The 21,933-nt window shown below is 42.4% G+C and overlaps 2 protein-coding genes across 2 annotated transcripts in view; one reads left to right on the forward strand and one right to left on the reverse strand.

Annotated features, from left to right (window-relative positions):
• The first annotated feature begins 3,647 nt into the window (after positions 1 to 3,647).
• Positions 3,648 to 4,682, forward strand: LOC122751985 (POU domain, class 5, transcription factor 1-like). The gene has a single exon (XM_043999251.1). It carries the CDS (start codon positions 3,648 to 3,650, stop codon positions 4,680 to 4,682), a length of 1,035 nt encoding a protein of 344 aa, XP_043855186.1.
• A 7,105-nt stretch (positions 4,683 to 11,787) lies between these two features.
• Positions 11,788 to 21,933, reverse strand: part of LOC122745310 (NACHT, LRR and PYD domains-containing protein 1a-like) — a 57,110-nt gene continuing 46,964 nt past the window's right edge. The window contains exons 16-17 of the mRNA XM_043990522.1: positions 17,879 to 18,148; positions 11,788 to 13,644 (exon numbers count right to left, since the gene is read on the reverse strand). Coding sequence (XP_043846457.1) covers positions 13,631 to 13,644; positions 17,879 to 18,148 — 284 coding nt within the window. The 3' untranslated portion in view covers positions 11,788 to 13,630. The remainder of the gene's footprint in view (positions 13,645 to 17,878; positions 18,149 to 21,933) is intronic.

Consider the following 21,933-nt stretch of genomic DNA (forward strand, 5'->3'; position numbering starts at 1 on the left):
GATTTTTACTCTAATATTCTTTATTTTTTATTCTAATAATAAAGATAATAGGAAGCAGTGATATTGTGCTTGAAAGTTTGCAAATCACCTCACAAATATGATCTCGTTTGAACCTCACAACAACCCTGAGAGGTTGGGGCTGTTGTTATCTCTATATTTTTCTACAGTTGAGGAAACTGAGGCAGACAGTGATTTAGTTGGAGGAGAAGAGGAGGAATAGATTTGAGAATGAAGGCTATGTGAAAACAAAAGCTAGTAATAACTATTTTAAAAGAAAATAAATGAACATGTATTTATTAAAAACAGCACCAAAAATAGCATCATTCTCTTATTTTCAAGTGCATGTGGTCATTTGGATTTGTGGCTCCCAGGTGTTTCTTTGCTGACTGTCTCCTACTCTCTGTCTTGTACAGAGCTAGTTATTTTTGTTGTATACCCCTTTAGAATGCATGCACCTGGAGGGCAGGATTTCTGTGTGTTTTGTCTTTCTTGGCATTTCCAGTGCTTAGGACAACGAATGCCAGGTTATCCAACTGGCCCTTGGTGATTAGGCCCGGCCCTTAGCACTTACACAGATAGTGTGCTAGAAATGTTTTAAAACACTTTCCCTTTTAAATCAGGTTAATGAAGCCAGCTCTGTCTTCTGATTTGCAGAGTGATTTACTCTGGGAATCTTTGTTCTCTGATAACATGGCTGGATACTGCAAACCTTCCAAGGCAGAATTCCCACAGATTTGAATTTGTGACTTTGGGAATAATAAGGTGTTTCCCTAATAATTACCTATGAAAAACAAGGAAATGAGCCTTTTTCAAACCAGCCAAAGGAAACTTTGATGAAATTGAGGCCCCATCGAATAGAGGCCAACAGGAGAGGTCTGGTTTTTTAAAGGAAGACAATACACTGAGGAAGGAAGTGCCTTTCATCTGTTATTTTTAGGGTCTGTGGTTTGGGGGCGCCCTTTTTTCCTGTTTGACAGAGAGGGAAAGATAGACCTGACCTCTGCACTCAGGAAACCTGGCTGGGTGCTAGTTCTGGCTCCAGAGCTGCCTCCTGTGACCTTGAACCACTTCCTCATTTGTGATCTTGGAATAATACTCTCCTCTGTCAGCCCCACTCCCTCCCCTCACCCCCAATAAACAGCTAGGTGGTGCAGTGAATGGAATGCCTGCTCTGGAGTCAGGAAGACCTGAGTTCAAATTTGGCCTCAGACACTTACTAGCTGTGTAACCCTGGACAAGTCACTTAACCCTGTTTGCCTCAGTTTCCTCATCTGTAATATGAGCTGGAGAAGGAAGTGGCAAACTGCCCCAGTATCTTTGCCAGGAAAACCCCAAATAGGGTCACAAAGAGTTGGGCCTGACTGAAATTACTGAACGACAGCCACCCCCAACCCCAGCCCTTCTGCCAGATATGACAGGAAAATGAAAGGAGAGATCAATTTCTGAGTAGAAACAGACCCAGAAATAAAGGTAATAGAATTAGTCTGTCTGGTACCTGCCACCCTGAGAGTCCACAGTAAATAGATACTAATCAGGCTGAGAAGCAGTCTGACCCAGGAGAGAAAGAACTACTGGGCAGCCTGCAAGGCCCTAATGGGAATCTTGCCTCTGACCCATCCTGGCTGTTTGATGCTGGGCCAGGAAGGCCCACAGCCTGTCAGGGTTCTAGGCAGCACCTCCAAAATAATAAATTACAGAGAAGGGACTAGTGTGCATTGGGGGATTAGCTCTAAATCACAAGCCTACATGGATCAGAATCAAAAATGGTACCCAATGCTCATTCACTCCACACTGTAGGGAATGAAAGGCTTTCAAAATGGAGACCCAGGGAAAGAAATCAAAGCCATGGGGATAATCCTTCCTTCCTTCCTAGCCTGTGGGCTTGGAGCTCTCCCAAACATCCTTTCAGCAAGCTGAAGATGAGTTTGCATCCCAATACTTTTATCCATTGGCGTCCAGAGAACTGCAGACAGCAGGAATCCCACTGTAATTGCTACTTGCCTGCCCTTGGAGTGTTTCTCTCTAAACTCCACTGAAAAACACAACAACAATGGAGGTAGGATCATGATAATGATAGAGACCATGGTAATGGAATTTTTCCCAGCTCACTCAAGGATATCTATAAATGGCTGTGGTGTCCCCAGGCAGACCCCCAGGGGGATCCTGCTTCTTTTTCCTGAGTTCCTGGTCAGGGTCAGCAGCCTTTCTAACTTCAGAAAATGCAGCTAAGAGCCAGGCTGGTGGGGCAGGTGCCCAATGACTCTGGTCTTCCTTTAGACTTCCTCTCAGGGTTGTCTCTGATGAATTTCAGGTTAATCTCTGTGTTTGCTTCTAGGATGTCGCCAAAGCTGTCAAACACTCTTCCAAGAAGTTCATGAAGATCAACAAGCCTCCAGGTTGCCTGAAACCGCTAGAGAATGGGAAACGGTACCGCCTGGTCAGTGAGCCAGAAGTCGAGATCAACCCAGAGGTTGGTGGCACCTTTGGGTTCCATAAAGCACCTGAAATGAGCAATGTGCATGGGTCACTTTGGGGTCTGGCATACAATGGGAATTTGGGGTAACTGCTTGTGGCCCCCTCTCCCACAACCAAAAAAAAAAAAGATTGCTCCTCTTGGAAAGTTAATTGTTTTGAAAAGCAGAGTGTGAAAGAGCAGACTGAGAGCTGATCTCCAAACCAGGAAGAAACCCTGGGTTTGAGTTCCAGCTCTGACACATTCTGGCTTTGTGTTCTAGGCAATCACATGACCTGGGGGTTCTAGATAATCCCCCAAGACAGGGGTTCTTAGCCTAGAGTTCTTGACTTAAATTGGGGGGGGGGAATTACATCTTTAACTTTTGACTAACCTCTAATGAAAATTTAGCATTTCCTTCCCTTGTGATTACAAAAAATTATGCTGAGAATGTTACACAGAGGCTTTTAGTTCCCAGGCGAGTTCATTTGTTTAATGCATAATAGAGAATCAATTTCCTTTGGAATCCTATGTATTTTATTTTCTGTATTTTAAATCGGGAATCTGAGAAAAGGTCCAAAAGACTACAGCATCAAGCATGGTTAACAGGATTAGCTAATATCAAGTCTCTTTATAATTTCAGTAACGCACTCCCAATGTCCATTCAGTTAGCAGTTTCATCTTGGATCTCAGATGTCCCATATAGTTGTCTGGTCTCTGGAACTCTTTTTGGGGGACAGTTTGGAAGATGTCTTGTCTCCAGGACAAGCCTTCAGTAGATTTACTTCTCGGGTTTCAAATTACTTGTAGAGACTCCTCCGATGTCCCTGTTAAAATCTCTTACAAAACAGATCTCAATACAAATTGGTACACTCTCTCAAATTCTACTTCCCTAATAACTATTCCATGCAGTAAAAACTACCTCAGACTTTATGGGTCTGATCTTATTAATGATAGGACAATAAGAGGAATATCAAAATCAAGATCTCATAGTTTACCTGAACTTAAAGAATTTATAACATGAGTGCCCCATACTGTTTACAGCTTTGTCTAATTCTATCTCTAACAAACATTATTAACAACAGGCACAAGGTTTACCACTACCTTGATACCTGCAAGCCATAACCTAAATGCTTCAAAATACCACAGAAAGCAGAACTCTTAACTTATTAAGCTGTTAAAATGGCACTAAGGCATGGCCGGACACCTGGCTTCTGAATACTATTCGCCCCCGCCGGGCGGTGGCGGGGCTGGAGGGTCCGAACCTACGTGGAATTGGCCCGGCTTTCAAGGCCCACCCGGTGGGACCGGGACAGGACCAGGACCCGACGGATGGGGAATGGCCCCGTGCCACCCCTTGTACGATATGTGGGGAGGAGGTGTCTACTGTGAACCTCAGCCCAATGTGGGAGTGATGGCTCAGCCTGCTCAGGAGATCGCGGTCCCCGACGGCGATACAGGTCCCGGGGTAGAGAGCCCTTCCGAGGACAGTTCCCCAGAGCCCGGCGCTACAGCTCAAGTCACCAAGATTGAGCCGGTGGAGAGTGGAGACGAGCAGCCACAAGAGACCCCTTCCCCAGAGGAACTGGAGCAGTTTGCCAAGGAGCTAAAGCGGAAGAGGATCACTCTGGGTTATACCCAGGCTGATGTGGGGATAACCTTGGGGGCTCTCTTTGGCAAGGTTTTTAGCCAGACTACCATCTGTCGCTTTGAGGCACTACAACTCAGCTTCAAGAACATGTGTAAGCTCAGACCTCTGCTACAGAAGTGGCTAGAAGCAGCTAATGACAATGACCACCTTCAGGAGCTTTGCAAGGCTGAGACAGTCCTTCAGCAAGCCAGAAAGAGGAAGCGTACAAGCATTGAGAACGGAGTTCGGGGAAACTTGGAGAGCATGTTTCTCCAGTGCCCCAAGCCCACACTTCAACAGATCAGCAATATTGCTGAGGAGCTGGGACTTGAGAAAGATGTTGTCCGGGTTTGGTTCTGTAACCGGCGTCAGAAGGGCAAGCGCAGCAACAGCAACTCACCCCGAGAGGATTTTGAGGCAGCTGGGTCCTTCCCTGGGGGACCTATGCCTTTTCCCCTAGCTCCCGGCCCTCCTTTCAGTCATCCTAGCTATGGGGGCCCTCATTTCACTACTCTTTATTCCCCAGCTCCCTTCACAGAGGGTGATGCATTCTCCCCTCTCCCTGTTTCCTCTCTGGGCTCCACCATGCATTCAAGCTGAAGGGCAAGCCCATCCTTGGGCAGAGGAGGTGAGAGAATAGAGAGATGAGGAACCCAACAAATTGTTTTCAGGTCTAGGAGTTGGTTGACTGAGCTCTCTATATCCAGGGAGTATTATGGAACAGGGAAGGATGGAACCAAGATTTCAGATATTCATAAACAGATTTTTGAGGGAAATAGGTGGGAGGGAAATTAGGAAGTTTGTTGTTTGTTAGTTCCACATCTCTTTCATCTCCCAACTCTTAAATAAAGCAATCTAAAGCAAGTCTAATCGAATCAAAGCCCTGAAAATATTTAAAGACCTGTCTTGTGTTTCCCCCATGTCTTCTCCAAATTAAACATCCCTAGTTGCTTCAAACCATTCATTATATATAAAAAAAAAAAATGGCACTAAGACTTTTGGGACATCCAATTTGTGTGTGTGTGTGTGTGTGTGTGTACAACTAGTACACACACACACACACATATATATATGCACACACACACATACATACAGGTGGGGGATTACTACACCTTCTCTTAAATATTTCTGCAATTTGTTTCTTTCTGAATATTGAAACACACACACATATTCTGTGCTTAGAAATGGTATAAGCTTTAATGTAACTGAAGTGATGCTCATCAGCCCTTCACTCTCACAGCTACTGTTTGTTAAGATTGATTAGAAATTGTACACATGTGTTGGTGGGGGGAGGGGGAAGGAAGGGGAAGGTTACAGATCCATGTTTTATTTCTTCCTGGGACCTAGAGGAAGGTGCAGCCCAGAGCTCTGTGCTGCCCATCTCCCTTCCAACTCTTTGGACAGTATAGATGTATGAAAGCCTAGTCCTCACTCTTCCATTCTCAAAGCTTTTCTAAAGCCACGACCCACTCTGAGACTTGCATCCTTCAGTTTTTCTAAACAGACCTTGCAAAGTTCAATATTACCAGGCAGAGAAATGTATTGTTTTTCTTCTTATTCCTGGATTTGCATAAGTCAATAAGCCTTAGAGTAAATGACTTATTACTTAGAGTAAATGCAATGCTATGACTATGGAAATAATATGCATGAACCTATACAGTAATAGTAACAATAGTATGAAGAAAAACGATGAGATTTCATTCCTTATTCAGTGGGTAATGGCTTTTAAGTTTTTGCAGGGTAGAGGTAGGGATAGAGGGAACTTGGATAAGACCATTTCTTAATGCTGAGATGTGAACAGTATCCACCCCATTCTTTTTGTCCAAAGTCAGCTCATTCCTAAGGGTTTTCTAAAACTGTTAGGACATTTCTATCAGAAGTACTCAGGGAAAAGGGTTGAATTGAAAGCTTGAATCAAAATAGAATGTCCTGCCTATTTCCACGTGAGAGGCGAAAAGAAATTGAGAATTGTGGGTAAGGGAGTTGATTTTCAGGGAAATTTCAAGGAAGCAAGAAGGTTTTAGGAGACCTGTTCCAAAAGCTGTTGCCTATATCTTAGCTCCAGATCCCCAAACCCAGCTCCTATATGGTGGCCTTGTCCCTGCAGGTAGGGGCCACAGCCAGGAAGCAGATGAGGTAGCTGGAAATGTGCTAGCCCTTAGCAGATGACTGCTGAGAGGGAATTGATAAGCTCCTGGAAAATGGAGGCAGAGCATTTCAAGCATTTCATTCCATTTTAGGAATCAAACCAGTTCAAAGGTCAAACCAAGGACTACAGGAAATATCAGATGCAGAGGCTGGGCAGGAAAGTGTGGTCTAGGTTTGGGGGTAACAGGACCAAAGTCAAGGAGAGGTCCACAGAGAGCAAGATCAAGAAAATGACCCAAGGGGTGAGTGGGATGCTCACTATAACTCAGTTCCATTCACTAGACATTGATGAAGGAGGGCCCACTGTGTGCAGAACACAATGATGCCTGGGTGTTTCCTGCAGAGTCAAGCCAAGGCCAGCTGTGTGGGAGCTATACCCCATAATGGCAATCCAGTGGTGGGTTTCCTGGACATGCTGCCCACAAACCAAGCCCAGATTGTCATTCTTCTGGTGGGAGCATAGGATTACTTCTCTTCCCCTGGCATCCCCTAGTTCTCCTGTTATCTTCTTCTCCAAAATACCTTTTATTTCCCTTTCAAAGATATTCCTCTTTGGATGTTTTAACAGGTGACTGGGTCCAACATGATCAGAACCAGAATATTCAGAAAAACAGCAGCAACAGTAAATTGCCACAATTGGCATTTATTGGGCATGATAAACAGAGTGAACCTCCCCCCCCCCTCAGTCAACAGATTTATATACATTCTGCCACCCTCTGTCTGCAGCTTTTGGTCTTTCACTCCAATACCAAAGCATTCGAAACATCTGTTGAGTTGGGGGGGGGGAACACTTTCTGCATCTTGAATCATCGGTAGTTTGTTTTCTGTCTGAATATCGACTCTTTCTACATTCTGGGAGGAAGAAGGGCTGGGGATGAAGATGAAAGAAGTTAAAGGTCATTTGTTTTCTCTCTTCTTTAGTTACCAGAAGAAGGAAAAGAAATGACAGTTTATCTGAAGAGGACTTGTACAGGAAAAGAAAAAAGCAGACTGATACTTCAGGTGTGTAAAATGGTCTGTTTGGTTTCAGTGCCTGTGCTCACACCAGCAGTAGGAGTGCTCACTTAACCTGCCTCCTTGCCTGGAATTCCTCTGTCCATCTCAGGCTGCCCTTCCCACTTCTGCCCCAGTAACCATCAGTCTGACAGTATTCTGGCTTGAAAATTCTCTCACCCCATCCTTTTGTGGTTTCTGCTGCTTCTGGAATTCTTATGGCATTATTTGAAGAAATTTGGAGGGGTTTAAGGGGATAGCTCTGGGAAGTCAGAGCCTTTCATCCACTATCTTGCCTCTGCCCCCCAGAAGTCCTAGTATTTAGTATCAATTTTATTAATATATTTTGGTTTGATATCACCTATATTTCCTATTGTCTTCCCCCAAACAGTTAGCCCTTATCATAAAATGTAAAGAAAGAAAGAAAGAAGAAAAAACATCTCCATAAACCCAGACATTTCTCCCTGCCCCCAATGTGATGTTCTCAGCAGTAGCCCCCACGTCTGCAAAGACGTGGTTGGGGTGGATTTTGGTACCTCTTCTTTGAGGCCAGCCTAGGTGGTCACAGACCAGCATTGTTTGGATCGTTCTTGAAAATGTCTCCAGTCCTCCTGATGTAGATCTTGCCACTGGACCCAGATGGCTCTGGGGGAGAGAGTGAGGTTGGTTACCTTGCATAGTACTCCACTTAAATTCAATTCACTGCAAGCTATGACATCACCTCAATGTCATGGTCCTCTTCAGGAATGAAGGACAAACAACAACCTTGAACAAGTCAATTCCTTTTTCTAGACTTTAGTTTCCTTATATACAAAATGAGGGGAGTTGGACTAAATGGATTCAGATCCCATCCAGTTCTAGCTATAAAATGCTAAGTAGGATGGAGGATCTGAACTGAGCACTGGCTTCTCCCATTTCTCCTGTTGGATTTGTTTTCCTCTTAGATGCATTCTATGTCTTGCTCTGTTTTTTACTGTCCTAGGCCCTGAATTTCAACAGTGAAAATGTGCCACTGACCTCTTCACCCAAAGAACCTGACTTTTACAAGACTAAAGTCCAGCTCTGCATCCTCCTTCATGCTTTTAGAATCCGGGCTGTGACCATTGATAGAATGATGAACTACTTGGCTCATCACCCAATGGCTTCATGATCTTTGAGTTAAGAGTAAAGCTTAGGGGGCAGCTAGATGGCGCAGTGGTTAAAGCACCGGCCCTGGATTCAGGAGTAGCTGAGTTCAAATCCGGCCTCAGACACTTGACACTTACTAGCTGTGTGACCATGGGCAAGTCACTTAACCCCCATTGCCTAAAAAAAAAAAAAAAAAAAAAAAAGAGTAAAGCTTAAATACTGAAAACCATCACCATCACTGAAATTCCAAAGGAATTTCCCAGTTTTTACTGGGAATGGTTTGGGGAAGGAGGGAAGGGGTGGGATTGTCTGGGTTCTATTTCATCTTGCTTAAGTTATTCTATTTATATTGCCTTTGTTTACATTCTGCATTGCCCAGTCCATGAAGAATATGGTTGTTCTCAATATGAACTATTCAATCAGTGTACTTCACTAAGCTTACAATAGATGGAATATCTTGGTTTTCGTGACCAGAATTACCAATGACTGTGAATGTTCTGACTAAACATCTTCCTTTCTCTTACTTTGATAGAAAAAACAAGTCATTTATAAGCTATTTCTGTATGTAAATGCCATGTGAAATGTGGAACACTTGAATGTATTCAGAAATATTTAATTATATGCCTTTTTTAGTTGTCGTGGAAGGATGTTGAAAAGTAACTTGTATTTATTATCTAATAAATTGGAGACTCTCTTGTGACAGATGCACTTTGGAGGGCTAGCTATCCATCAGCCTGTTTATAATTAGTAGCACATGCTCTGAGACACAGAGGAGAGATATCTCTAAGATGGGCTTGCATTTGGGGTAGGTTATGAGAAAACAAACAAAAAGATTCTAAACTACTTTTTATAAATGTTCAGAGGACTGTTTACAATAACTTTCCTGGAGTTGAGCTAGAGAAAGTGGCTCATGTTATCAAAGAAATCCCAGGATATAAGAGGTAGGAATTACCTTAGAGGTCACCTGGGACAGCTAGGTGGTGCAGTGGATAAAGCACTGGCCCTGGATTCGGGAGGACCTGAGTTCAAATCTGGCCTCAGACACTTGACACTTACTAGCTGTGTGACCCTGGGCAAGTCACTTAACCCCCATTGCCCTGCGCAAAACAAAAAAAGAAAAAAGAAAAGAAGTCACCTAACATATGGGGTTCTTAACTTCTTTGGTGTCATGGAGCCCTTTGGTGGCCAATCTGGTGAAGCCTATGTGCTTCTGAGAATAATGTTTTAAGTCCATAAAATACCACATAGGGTTACAAAGGAAACCAATTATAAAAAACTACATATGCACACACATGTATGTATATAAAGTGTGTTCGTGCATATACACATACATGCATGTTCATGGACACCAGGTTAATAAGGCCTGAATTTTTGTTAATTTGCCCACACCCTACACACACTCCTCCTTTTTAAAGATAATACTCAGACCCAGAAAGGGAAGTGAATGAATAAATTAGGAACAACTATTTAGTGCTGACTTTTATCTATAACTTTAAGGTTTACAAAAGAAAAGAAAAAAGTTTACTAAAACAAGTTTACATAAAGTTTACAAAAGACAAAAGTTTACCAAAAATTCATTCCATCCCTACTCCTATTTGATCCTCACAGATAACGTGGGCAGGCCTGCTAAGTATCTGCCCATTTACAGCTGATAAAACAGAACCACCGAAAGTCAGAGTTGGAGGAGGGCAGGGTTATTGCAACGAAGCCATACTGACCTGAGCATCCTCAAATTGCAAAGATTCCGAGGAGGAAGGGACTTCACAGGCCATCCAGAATAACCCCCTCAGGTTTGCCTTCTGCAAACGGTCACCTTCATCTGGAGACTCCCAGCAAATGGGAGCCTGCTGTCCAGTCCTCTTCTGAACAGCTCTGGCTATTAAGAAAATGTTCCTTCTATCAAGCCAATAGACTTCCATGCCCTTTCAGCTACTATTCCTAATTCTGGACTCTGGGGCCAAGGAATTTATGTTAAAGTCATCCTTTGGTGTTTGTGTTTTTGAAATGATCATATTTTTATTTTTGGTTTGGTTTTCTTTTTTGGTAGAGCAATGAGGGTTAAGTGACTTGCCCAGGGTCACACAGCTAGTAAGTGTCAAGTGTCTGAGGCCAGAATTAAACTCAGGTACTCCTGAATCAAAGGCTGGTGCTTTTTCCACTATGCCACCTAGCTGCCCCCAATGATCATATTTTTAAATGTTAGTGAGAGGGGCAGCTAGATGGCGCTGTGGTTAAAGCACTGGCCCTGGATTCAGGAGTACCTGAGTTCAATTCTGGCCTCAGACACTTGACACTTACTAGCTGTGTGACCCTGGGCAAGTCACTTAACCCCCATTGCCTGCAAAAAAAAAAAAGTTAGTGAGAAAGTATAAGAGGTAACACAGACTGGTAGATGGAGTATCAGGTGTGATAGAATCTGAATTCAAACACTGGCACAAGGCATATAACCTCTATCTGATTGCTTATTATCTCAGGGAGAGGAGGGATAGAATCTGAAAATCAAAACTTTTTTAAAAATTGTTAAAAAGTTGTTTTAACGGGGCAGCTAGATGGCTCAGTGGATAGAGCACCGGCCCTGGATTCAGGAGTACCTGAGTTCAAATCCAGCCTCAGACACTTAACACTTACTAGCTGTGTGACCCTGGGCAAGTCACTTAACCCCAATTGCCTTACTAAAAAAAAAAAAAAAAACCCAAAACAAAAAAGTTGTTTTAACATGTAACTGGGGTGGGGGAAGTAAAAAACACGCGTGTGTATTTTAAAACCCCAAAACAAACAAAAAACTTGGACCTAGAGGTCTCTCATTATTTTCTGAACCCAATATTACGGTAAGTCACCCAATTAACTCCCCATATTAAATTTGGCATATATATATATATATATATATATATATATATATCCCAAAACAAACAAAAAACTGGCACTGACACTTCCTGCCTGTGTGCTCTTGGGTAAGGCATTGAACTCCAGTACCCAAATGATTCTTTAAGATAAGCTATAGAATCGTTTCCTGTTTACGTGGATCGAGGTAGTTTCCTCACCAAGGGCATCCATATGTGAAAGAAATCACAAATCCCAATAAGGTTTATTATCTGAGGGTCAGGAAAAGTTAAGTGACTTTGCACACTGTCATTTAACCTGGTTGCTCCAGACTCCAAAACTGTGTCCCTCTGAAGTGTATTTCATGCTATTTCTCATTAATAACAGGAGCAAAAGATGAGACATCACCACCTAGATACTGTTAGGGCTAAATTCAGGATGGGGAGAGTTAATTGGGCAGCTCACGGTAATATTGGGTTCAGATAATAATGAGAGACCTCTAGGTCCAGAGTTTCCCCTTCTCCAAACTGCCTTTTTCAGTTGTCTCCCAGACTGATAAGAAAGGAGATTAATAGCCTCTTTTCCACAAACAAATCAGGTTTTATTAATGGGAACAATAATACAACACAAGTGGAGTTAATAAAGCCAGGTACAATGAGAAAGGGGATAGAGAAAGAGAAAAATATTACCCTCTTCCCAGATAGTTAGAACCTAAATCTCTAGGGTAAAAAGGCCCCCAGGTACCTCAAATAAGCTCTATTTCCTCAACCACTCAGAACAGCTTGGGTCTGGCAAAAACTAACTCAAACTCTAAACTTGTTTCCAGCTCAGCTGGCTTAATGAGCCAGCTTTGCTTCAACAACACAAACTCACCACCACCTGTCTCTGTCTCTGTCTCTGTCTCTGTCTCTCTCTCTCTTTCTCTCCCTTCCCCCCCCCCCATTATAATTTGGCCACATCCATATGGTCATGGGGGAACTTCTAGATGAGGCTTAAGTACTTAGTTTGATACTTTGACTCAATAAATGTTTTTTGTGTTGTTTGTTCTATAACCTCTTAAAGTACACACCCATCTTCTCGTAGCCTTTTAAAGCTTGTATCTTTTCAGTCTGACCAAGATGAAGCAAAGATGGGGTTATAAAAACTCCAAATCACAATTAATTCCTTACAATACCAATGTATACAATCAGCATAAATATATATGGGAATAAGGAGACACACACTTCTATACATAAGCAGATTTATTTTTCTCCTCTCCCATCTGTGAACAAATTGCAGACAAAACCAGAGGAAATTATTACATTATTTCATTCTTCAAATGAACATTTCTTATTTAGTTTATTTAAAAAACTCTCAAAATAAAAATTAAACTTAGCCCATTCACATAGTATAAAAAGCCTACCATCCCCTTCCTGCCCCCCATCCTTGTTTTCTAGCTACATCACATATCAAAAAGAAACAGATTCCAAATGGATTCCTGAATATTAAAAATAATCCAGATCCATAGGCAAGAATTGTTTTTTTGAACAGCCAAGAGTGTTATCTTTAATACAGTGTATGAAACAGTGTAGGTGAAAGTCGTATTTCACTTCTGTTGAGGTCCTGTTGACATTGGCCTCCTCTTTTCCAGTTCTATACAGACCAAAGATCTCTTAGTCATTCCTGTTTCTCACACATGATTGTAGATAATACAATTGGCAATACTCTAGACCCCTCAAATAACCAGATTCAGAGGGCCAATGGGCTTTGCAATAGTATCACACAAAAGAACAGATCAATAAGTAAAGAGGGCCAATGTGGCCTTTAATTCCTTGGGGAATGTCTTCCACAAGAAGAGATGACAATTTTTCCTTGGATTCACTCAGGTGTCAGTGTCTTGCTCCTGGCAAGGCAGGAATTTCAGCTTGAAAGTTAAGTGACTGTAGTGGTTGACTTGTACACACCCTTTGGAAATAAACAGCCTGAAAGTCTTTGACAGAAGAAAATCATTTTTTAATCTGTACATGGTCATGAAGGTAAAAGGGAATTCCATTCCTTTCCATTCACCCTGAGTGAGGATGAACACGATTCAACAATTTAAAGCAAGTGGGCTGTTTGCCATCCAATCAATCTCAAGGCTTAGCCATGGTACAGGTGAAAATGAAATCCCATTTAAAAAATACACACTATCCAGGGTAGAAGGAATCCCAGGACAAATAGGAGACAGTGTGCATGTGTATGCATGCATGTGTGTGTGTGTGTGTGTGTGTGTGTGAGAGTGTGTGTGAGTGTGTGCCAAAGTGCATGTCAGGTTCTGTATTAAATAACAGAAGGAAGGTGCATTTGTGTTAATTTGGGCTAGCTTTCTTACTGGCATTAATAACAAATGCATCAAATAATGGCCACTTTGAATGGTCTAAACTCTTCAGAAAGCTTCCTGAGGTTCCTGTTTTTGTAGCTCCTCTTCTGAGACCTCATATCTACTCCAAGAAACCTGTGAAAAAAGAAAGACACATGTGAATGCAAGGAAATATAGCTGTGTCATTAGATTGTGAGCTCCTTGAGGGCAGGGACTGTCTCTTGTCTCTTTTGATTTCTGAAGCACTTAGCACAGTGCCTGGGACCTGCTAGGTGCTTAAGAAATGTTTATTGATTAACTGAAAGAAGTTGTGAATGTGAGGAATTAATCGACTTTGTGAACAGGTTTTTGTTGTTCCATCATTTCTTGGCAAAGATACTGGAGTACTTTGCCATCTCCTTCTCCAGTTCATTTGGCAGATGAGGAAACTGAGGCAAACGGGGTTAAGCAATTTGCTCATGGTACAGAGTGGAAAAAAAACAGAACTAGAGGAGATACCTGCAAGACTTGCAAGTCAAATCCTGAGTGACTATGCAGAGACCAATCTGCGCCTCTTTCCAATGTGCTTCCCTCCTTCAACATGTCTCCTTCCTCTCTGAAGAGAGGCGTGAGCATATGGGGATACTACTGTGCATACCGCAGAAGTGGTCACAGTATTGGTTAATTTTGTCCAATGATTTTTATTGGCTACAAGGGAAGGTCCAGTGCTGCTGGGGATATACCTGGGAATGAATGGGATTTAAATACCAGATCAGTGGAGAGAGCCCCCTATTAGCATACACCAGCCCCTTCTCTGCAGCATGAAATACCCTGACAAGCTTCAAGATAAGTGGCCTCACAGATATTAATGGCTCTTCACAGTCTGACCTCTGCCTCCTTTTCAATTTCCTTGCTACCCCCTCCTCCTCCACACCTTCTCCAATCCACTGATGCCAACCTTCTTGTTCTTTGCTAATGACACTCTATCCTCTACCTCCTTGTATTTTCATTTGCTGTCCCCTATATCTGAAAGGTTCTCCTCCCTGGTCTCTTCCTCTTGACATCTCTGGGTTCTTCCAAGACTCAGCTCAAAGGCATTCTGTTCAGGAAGCCTTCCCCACTCCTCTAAGGCTTACCTGTCATCTACTATGGCTAACTTTTTTTTTTTTTTAGTGAGGCAGTTGGGGTTAAGTGACTTGCCCAGGGTCACACAGCTAGTAAGTGTTAAGTGTCTGAGGCCAGATTTGAACTCAGGTACTCCTGACTCCAGGGCCGGTGCTCTATCCACTGGGCCATCTAGCTGCCTGGATCACTCTTTATGTACATATTTGTCCTATTAGCATGGAAGCTCCCTGCAGACAAGGGTTGTTTGTATGGTTTTGCCTCTCTGTGTATCTTCAGTGTTTGGTCCTAGTGCTCAGATGCTTGTGGATTGCTTAAATTAATGGACTGATTATCTCAGAGAGGCTTTTTTTGTTTTTGTTTTTTGCTGGGCAGTGAGGGTTAAGTGACTTGCTCAGGGTCACACATCTAGTAAGCGTCAAGTATCTGAGGCTGTATTCAACTCAGGTCCTCCTGAATTCAGGGCCCATGCATTATCCACTTCAGAGGTGCCTTCTAAAAAAAAGTTTGTGTTCTGGATCCCTTGGGCAGTCAGTCCATTAAAGCCTATGGACCCTTATTGTGAACCAAGGTTTTAAATGTATAAAATAGAACAAATAGGATCACAAAAGAAATCAATTCTATTGAAATGCAGTATTATCGGGGGCAGCTAGGTGGTGCAATGGATAAAGCACTGGCCCTGGGATTCAGGAGGACCTGAGTTCAAATACAGGCTCAGATACTTGACACTTACTAGCTGTGTGACCCTGGGCAAGTCACCTAACCCTCATTGCCCTGCAAAAAAACAATATTATCTAGCTATCTATCTTTTAAATTCAGTGTCCACCCTCCCTTTTACGTCTCTCCTCAGCAAGGTCCTATTTGTCACCCAAGGCAAGGAACAACTCCTTGGTGCTCCAGGCAAGTTTCTAACTTCCAGAAGAAGTACAGATAAGTCCTGCTACTCAAAGATGGGCCCCTTTACTGAAGAACCCATATGCAGAAAACAATGAAGTAATATATACATGTATGTACACATACATGATCAATTTCAAGTGCATGTTTGTTGGAGGGAAAAGAAAAATCCATTCCAAATTTCAAATCAAACCCAGCCCCACTTAGTTTATGATATGAAAGGCTTCTGTCTTCTCCAAGATCCATCACTACCAGGCTGTTCTAAATCTATTTGGTGCCCAAGGATGAAATAACAAAATAATGGGCCAGATGGCTCTAACGTCATCCATCACCACAAAGATGAGGGAAATAAAGGAAGGAGCAACATGGTGCTCACCACATGGCCCTGAAATGTTTGTTTGGTTTCCTAATGTAACCCAAAAAAGAGTAAGTGAGGGGAGAAGTATCTTTTGGTCTGTCTTCATTGAAAGGAGTAATTAATCTAAATGTTTTACTCTATATTGTATAAAGGGGAAATTAGGGAAAATATGATGAATCTGTAACTGGAAACCAGGGGTAGGAGATCTTTTTGGTTATCCTTGACTGTTCTGGTAGTCAGCCTGGGGAAGCCTATGGACATGCTCTCAGAGAAATATTTTTAAATACTTAAAACACATAAGAAAGCATGATATTGACTATTAATGTATGCGTTATCCATCATGCACTTGTATGTACATATACATGTAATGTTTTTTAAAACCGAAGTTTCAAAACATCTGGTTGGGAAGCCTTCTTCTGGGGTTGGGGAACAGGGGTTGATGCCTGATGCTACTGTTGTCAACACACCTCATCATACTATCGTTCCCCCTTTCTTTCTCTTTTCTATGGTTGTGAACAAGGTAGGAAAAGAAAATTAATTTATGAAATGTTATGTTTCCTAATTTTACAAAGATCTACCCTGCAAATAAAATTGAAGAAAGTAAAGAGCCCACTAACTATGTGGTTGGGCAGCACCATCTCAAGAGCTTCTATAGCAACAATTATAATTTTATTTTAAAGACCTTGAGCTTTCTAAATATGAACTGACAAGAAGCCTATTTGTCAGGGACAAATATGATGAGCTTTTCTGCTCTGGCTCTTAAAAAGACAGCATATTGATCTCAATTATAAGCTGAGGCAGAATTAGCAGGATCTCTGACACCAACATTAGCTTTGAAACACTCTGTGCCATAAACAAGCTTATTCATCTCATTACAAATATTATTATGGTTATTATCTTTATAGGTAACATATGAAAAGTGTAAAGGATTTTGTCAATAAATATCGACTTTCTTGTATTTTTGAAGTTTGTTAGAACATTGTAATAAAATTTTTAGGAGAATAAATGATGAGCTAACATATAGATGGATGTGTGGATCGAGAATTTATTAAGCATTTACCATTTGTCAGGCTGGAATACATGCCAAGATTACAAATATAAGCAAACAGAGACAGTCTATACGCTCAAGGAGTCTTACATTATAGTAGGAGAAGACAGCATTGAAAAAGGCAAGGCTGGTAGAGAAGTCTCAAGAATGAGGGCTAGTCCCAGGAATGAGGTGAGCATTACCTGGGAGCTCCGGGCCAGGCACTCACCAATAGGCAGAGGTGGCCACGGGGAGAAGCATCTCAAAACTCTGGTCAGTGAGGTGAAGAAATCCAGAAAGTGGGGCATAAAACTCTCTGGATATTTGTAATGAAAGTCAGGTAGGGCCATGCCAATTTTTCTATAAAAAGGGGAGGAGGGTGGAGCTGCATAGTTTAGAAAGCCACATGATGATCTATAGATCAAAGGAATTAGGAAGATGTAACTAACACAAATATGTATGTATATGTGTGTATATGCATGTCATGTCTATAACCCCACAGTATGTCCTGTCCTATAGAGCCCAGTCATGTTTGATCAAAGAGGTCAGATCTTTGATTAAAGTCCAGTTATCCCTTCCACATCGCAACCTTCCCCATTGGAGTTTTGATATATCACAGGTTCAGCATAAGAAATTAAATGAGATTGAGGAAAAAATTAAATTCTAAATAAATAGAAAAAAAATAAAATGAGAATCTGGGGGGATTTTTGCAGAAGACCCAGATGACAAGCAAAGGTCAGCTGATGACAACAGAAAAGGTTTAGAAACTCAGAAATGCATAAAATATATGTATGGTATTGTATAATATCAACATATCATCTTTTCATATCAGAATAATTCAAACTTCTTCTCTGATAGAAAGGGAGGACCAAAGAATTTTACAAAGATTTTCTTAGATCCTTTTTTTTTTGGCCACCATGCTCCGAGCCTCACCCCACCCCCTAAAATGTGGAAGGGATCGCTGTAATTTCTGGATCTTTTCCACATACCTTTCAAGATACCAAGGATCTCCAAAGAAGCATCGCTTTCTAGGCAGTTGTAGAGATTCCTGGCAGTGGCGTTATCCCGTTCTTTCTCTTGCCATTTCTTCAGCATCCTGAACTTGCAAACCGTGATGTCTTCATACTTTTCCTGAATGGCATCGATGTCAGCAATTTCTAATCCCAAGTTGGCAATGGCAACTTGAATCCACTCCTTCCCGAATTTCTTAGCAAGATTCATCAATTGCTTATCTAATAGCGCGTCCTTCTTGGGGGCATCTGAAAACAGAGGAGGCTTTTGGCAATTAGTTCTGACTGCAATCTGATCACTTATAATCATTTATAATGAAAAGAGAGACCTCTGACGTCAGTCAATAAACATTTACTAAGCGTCTAGTATGGGCCAGGAACTGTGCCAAGTGCAAAGAAAGTCAAAAGACAGTCCCTGCCCTAGAGGAGCTCACAGTCTAAAGGAGGAGACAACATGCAAACAAGATGTAAACAGGATAAATGGGAATTGGGAAAGGAAGCTATCAAGTGGTACATTGTCACTGTGAGAATGCTTTCATTGTGCTACAGTGGGAAAAGCACTAGACTGGGAGTGAGGTGTGCCTCTGATACCAGCTGTGTAGCTGTTTTCTGGCCCTCAGTATCCTCATCTGTAAAATGGGGCAATAACAGGACCTACTTCATAGTGTTACTGTGAGGATAAAACATGATAAGTGGACATAAATCTCTTTGCAAACTGTAAAGCACCAGATAAACACTGGCTTGGTATTTTCTAGACTCCCCAGAATATTAGCTTTCCAACCTATATGTTGAAGTAATAGGAAGACAGTCACCATTTAGGAGTCATCTATTTTCCACATCTTATATTCAAGGAAACTGAGATCCAGCAGGGTTAAATGACTTGCCCAAGGCAATCAATGAATAAACATTTAGTAAGCACCTACTATGTGCCAAGTACTCTTCTAGGTGCTAGGGATACAAAAAGAAACAAAAGACAGTCCCTGCCCTCAAGCAGCTTACTATCTAATGGGGGAGACAACAAGCAAAAGTTGGAGCTTCTTGTTCCAGGAACAGCCAAGAGGTCAATCAGTGTCACTGGATTAAAGAGTATATGGGGAGAGAAGTAATAGGTACTAAGTAAGAGAGCCAGGTCATAAAAGGCCTCAAATGCCAACCAGAGCATTTTGTATTTGATCCTAAAGGCAATACAGAGCCACTGGATTTGATCGAGTAAGACATGACATGATCAGACTTCACTTTAGGAAAATCACTTTAGCAGCTAAGTGGAGGATGGACTGAGAGGGGGAGAGACTTGAGGCAGGCAGATGCCCCAATGGCTATGACAATAATCCAGGTGATAAGGGTCTGCACCATGGTGGGTGCAGTGTCAAAGGAGAGAAGGTGGTATATTTGAGAGAAGCTGCAGAGGTGAACTCTACAAGAGATGCTGCAGAGGTGAAATCTACAAGAGATGCTGCAGAGGTGAAATCTACAAGAGATGCTGCAGAGGTGAACTCTACAAGAGATGCTGCAGAGGTGAACTCTACAAGAGATGCTGCAGAGGTGAAATCTACAAGAGAAGCTGCAGAGGTGAACTCTACAAGAGATACTCCAGAGGTGAAATCTACAAGAGATGCTGCAGAGGTGAAATCTACAAGAGATGCTGCAGAGGTGAAATGGACAGGCCTTGGCAATAGCTTGGATATGGGAAGAGGAGCCCAGTATGACTTCTAGGTTGGGAGCCTTAGGAACTAGGAGGATGGTGTTGCTCTCTACACTAATTGGGGGAGGAGGCTTAGAAGGAAAGACAATGAGTTCCACTTTGGACATGTTGAGTTGCTTAGGATGTCTACTAGATGTACAATTTGAGATTTCTGAGAAGCAGGTGGAGTTGTGAGACTGGAGACCAGCAGAGAGACTGGGGCAGGAACAGGTAGATATGAGAATCATCAGCATAGAGAAGGCAATTAAATTCATGGGAGCTGATGAGATCACCAAGGGCAGTACTATAGAGGGAGAAACAAAGAGGGCCCAGAACAGAACCCTGAGGGATATCTATTGATAGAAGGCATGATCTGGAGGAGGAGCTAGCAAAGGAGTCAGAGAGTGGTCAGAGAGGTAGGAGAAGAATCTGGAGAGAGGGGTGCTCCAAAAACCTAGAGAAAAGAAAGTATCAAAAGAGGGGATGATCAGCAGTGTCAAAGGCTGCAGAGAGATCAGTGAGAAGGAGGAGAGAGAAAAAGTGGCAGACCAGGGGTCTGCCTCCAGGTTCTCAGAGTCTCAATGCACTACTCTTCCCACCACACCAAGCCTATAAAATAAAATCATCATGAAAACAAGAACCCCAAACTCTCCAATGGTGAAGACATTCCATAAGATCATTCTTTCCATTTGTACTGGATTACTTGATTGGGGGGGGGGGGGGAACAAGAATTAACTCAACTCAAAAAGAAAATTCTTCACTAGGTCCCTTTCTCCCCAAGCATGTCCAACTGCCCTCCACAGCACCCCAGTCTTGTATGGAGGCATTAGCACTGCTGGGTCTCATCTTCACAAAGCACATCTCCACATTAAAAGAAGATCTTCCTGTGGAAGAATGTGAGGATTCACAGGAAAACAACTATCGTTTCTTTGTGTTCCTGCAAACAGTATTACCAACTTGTAAGAGAATGGAGATTTCCCAGAGATCTTGAAAAAATGAGAAATTGAGATGAATCTAGGAAGATGGTGTGATCCAGTGAAAAGGATTTGGGTTCAAATGTCACCTCTGATGATTATGACCTGTGTGATGCTGGGAAAGTCATTTAACTTCCCTGAGCCTCAGTTAGACCATTTGTCAAACTAAGAGGGCAGAGGAGGGGAGAGGAGGAGGAGGAGGAGGGGAAGAGGAGGGAGGGGAAGGGGAAAGAAAAGGATAGGGTAGAGGCATGGGAGGAGGAGGAAAAGGAGAAGGAGGAAGAGGAGGAGGAGGAAGAGGAAGAGGAGGAGGAGGGAGATACAAGGGGGAGGGGAGGAGTAGAAGGAAAAGAGGAGGAGGAAGAGTAAGACAACAAGGAGGAGAAGTGGCATTTATGAAATATTAAAGTTTGCAGAGCACTTTACATCTGAATCTCCTTTGCTCCTCACAACAACCCTAGGAGGTAGGTGCTACTATAATCCCCATTTTACAGATAAGGATACAGGCTGAGGGTGGTTAGGTGATTTGTCCAGGGTCACATAGCCAGTGAGTGTCTGAAGCCAGAACTGAATTCAGTACTTACTGACTTCAGATCCGACAATCAATCCACTATACCCAGGGGTATGCTGGAGTGAGCTCAGACTGGGGAGATGAATGTTAAATTTCCAATGGGAACATTTTACACTGCAGAAACTGGCAATTGCTACAAATTAGGACTTGATTTGTTTTGTTGATCGTCCAGATTTAAGAAAGTGATGGAGAATAAGTAAATAATGAAGATAATCTTAGCTGTGTGACCCTGGGCAAGTCACTTAGCCCTCATTGCCCCACAAAAAGTTTTTTTAAAAAAATTTTTAAAATAATAATGCAGGGCAGCTATATGGCGTAGTGGATAGAGCACCGGCGCTGGAGTCAGGAGTACCTGAGTTCAAATCCGGCCTCAGACACTTAATACTTACTAGCTGTGTGACCCTGGGCAAGTCACTTAACCCTCATTGCCCTTCAAAAAAAAGGAAAAAAAATAATAATGCAGATAGACTTTAAAGTCTGTCAGGTGTACATTTCGGGGAAGGTAGAGAGCCAGCATACCACTGACTAGACCTCCTAATGTTTCTTGAATTATTTGTTAAAATAATAAAAACAGGGGGCAGCTAGGTGGTGCAATGGATAAAGTAGTGACCCTGGATTCAGGGGGACCTGAGTTCAAATTTGGCCTCAGACACTTGACACTAGCTGTCTGACCCTGGTCAAGTCACTTAACCCTCACTGCCCCACAAAAAAATAAAATAAAATAAAATAACAAAAATAATAAGTCCCGGGGCAGCTAGGTGGCGCAGTGGATAGAGCACCGCCCTGGAGTCAGGAGGACCTCAGACAC

Source organism: Dromiciops gliroides, chromosome 3 (assembly GCF_019393635.1).
Source record: "Dromiciops gliroides isolate mDroGli1 chromosome 3, mDroGli1.pri, whole genome shotgun sequence".
Classification (NCBI taxonomy): domain Eukaryota; kingdom Metazoa; phylum Chordata; class Mammalia; order Microbiotheria; family Microbiotheriidae; genus Dromiciops; species Dromiciops gliroides.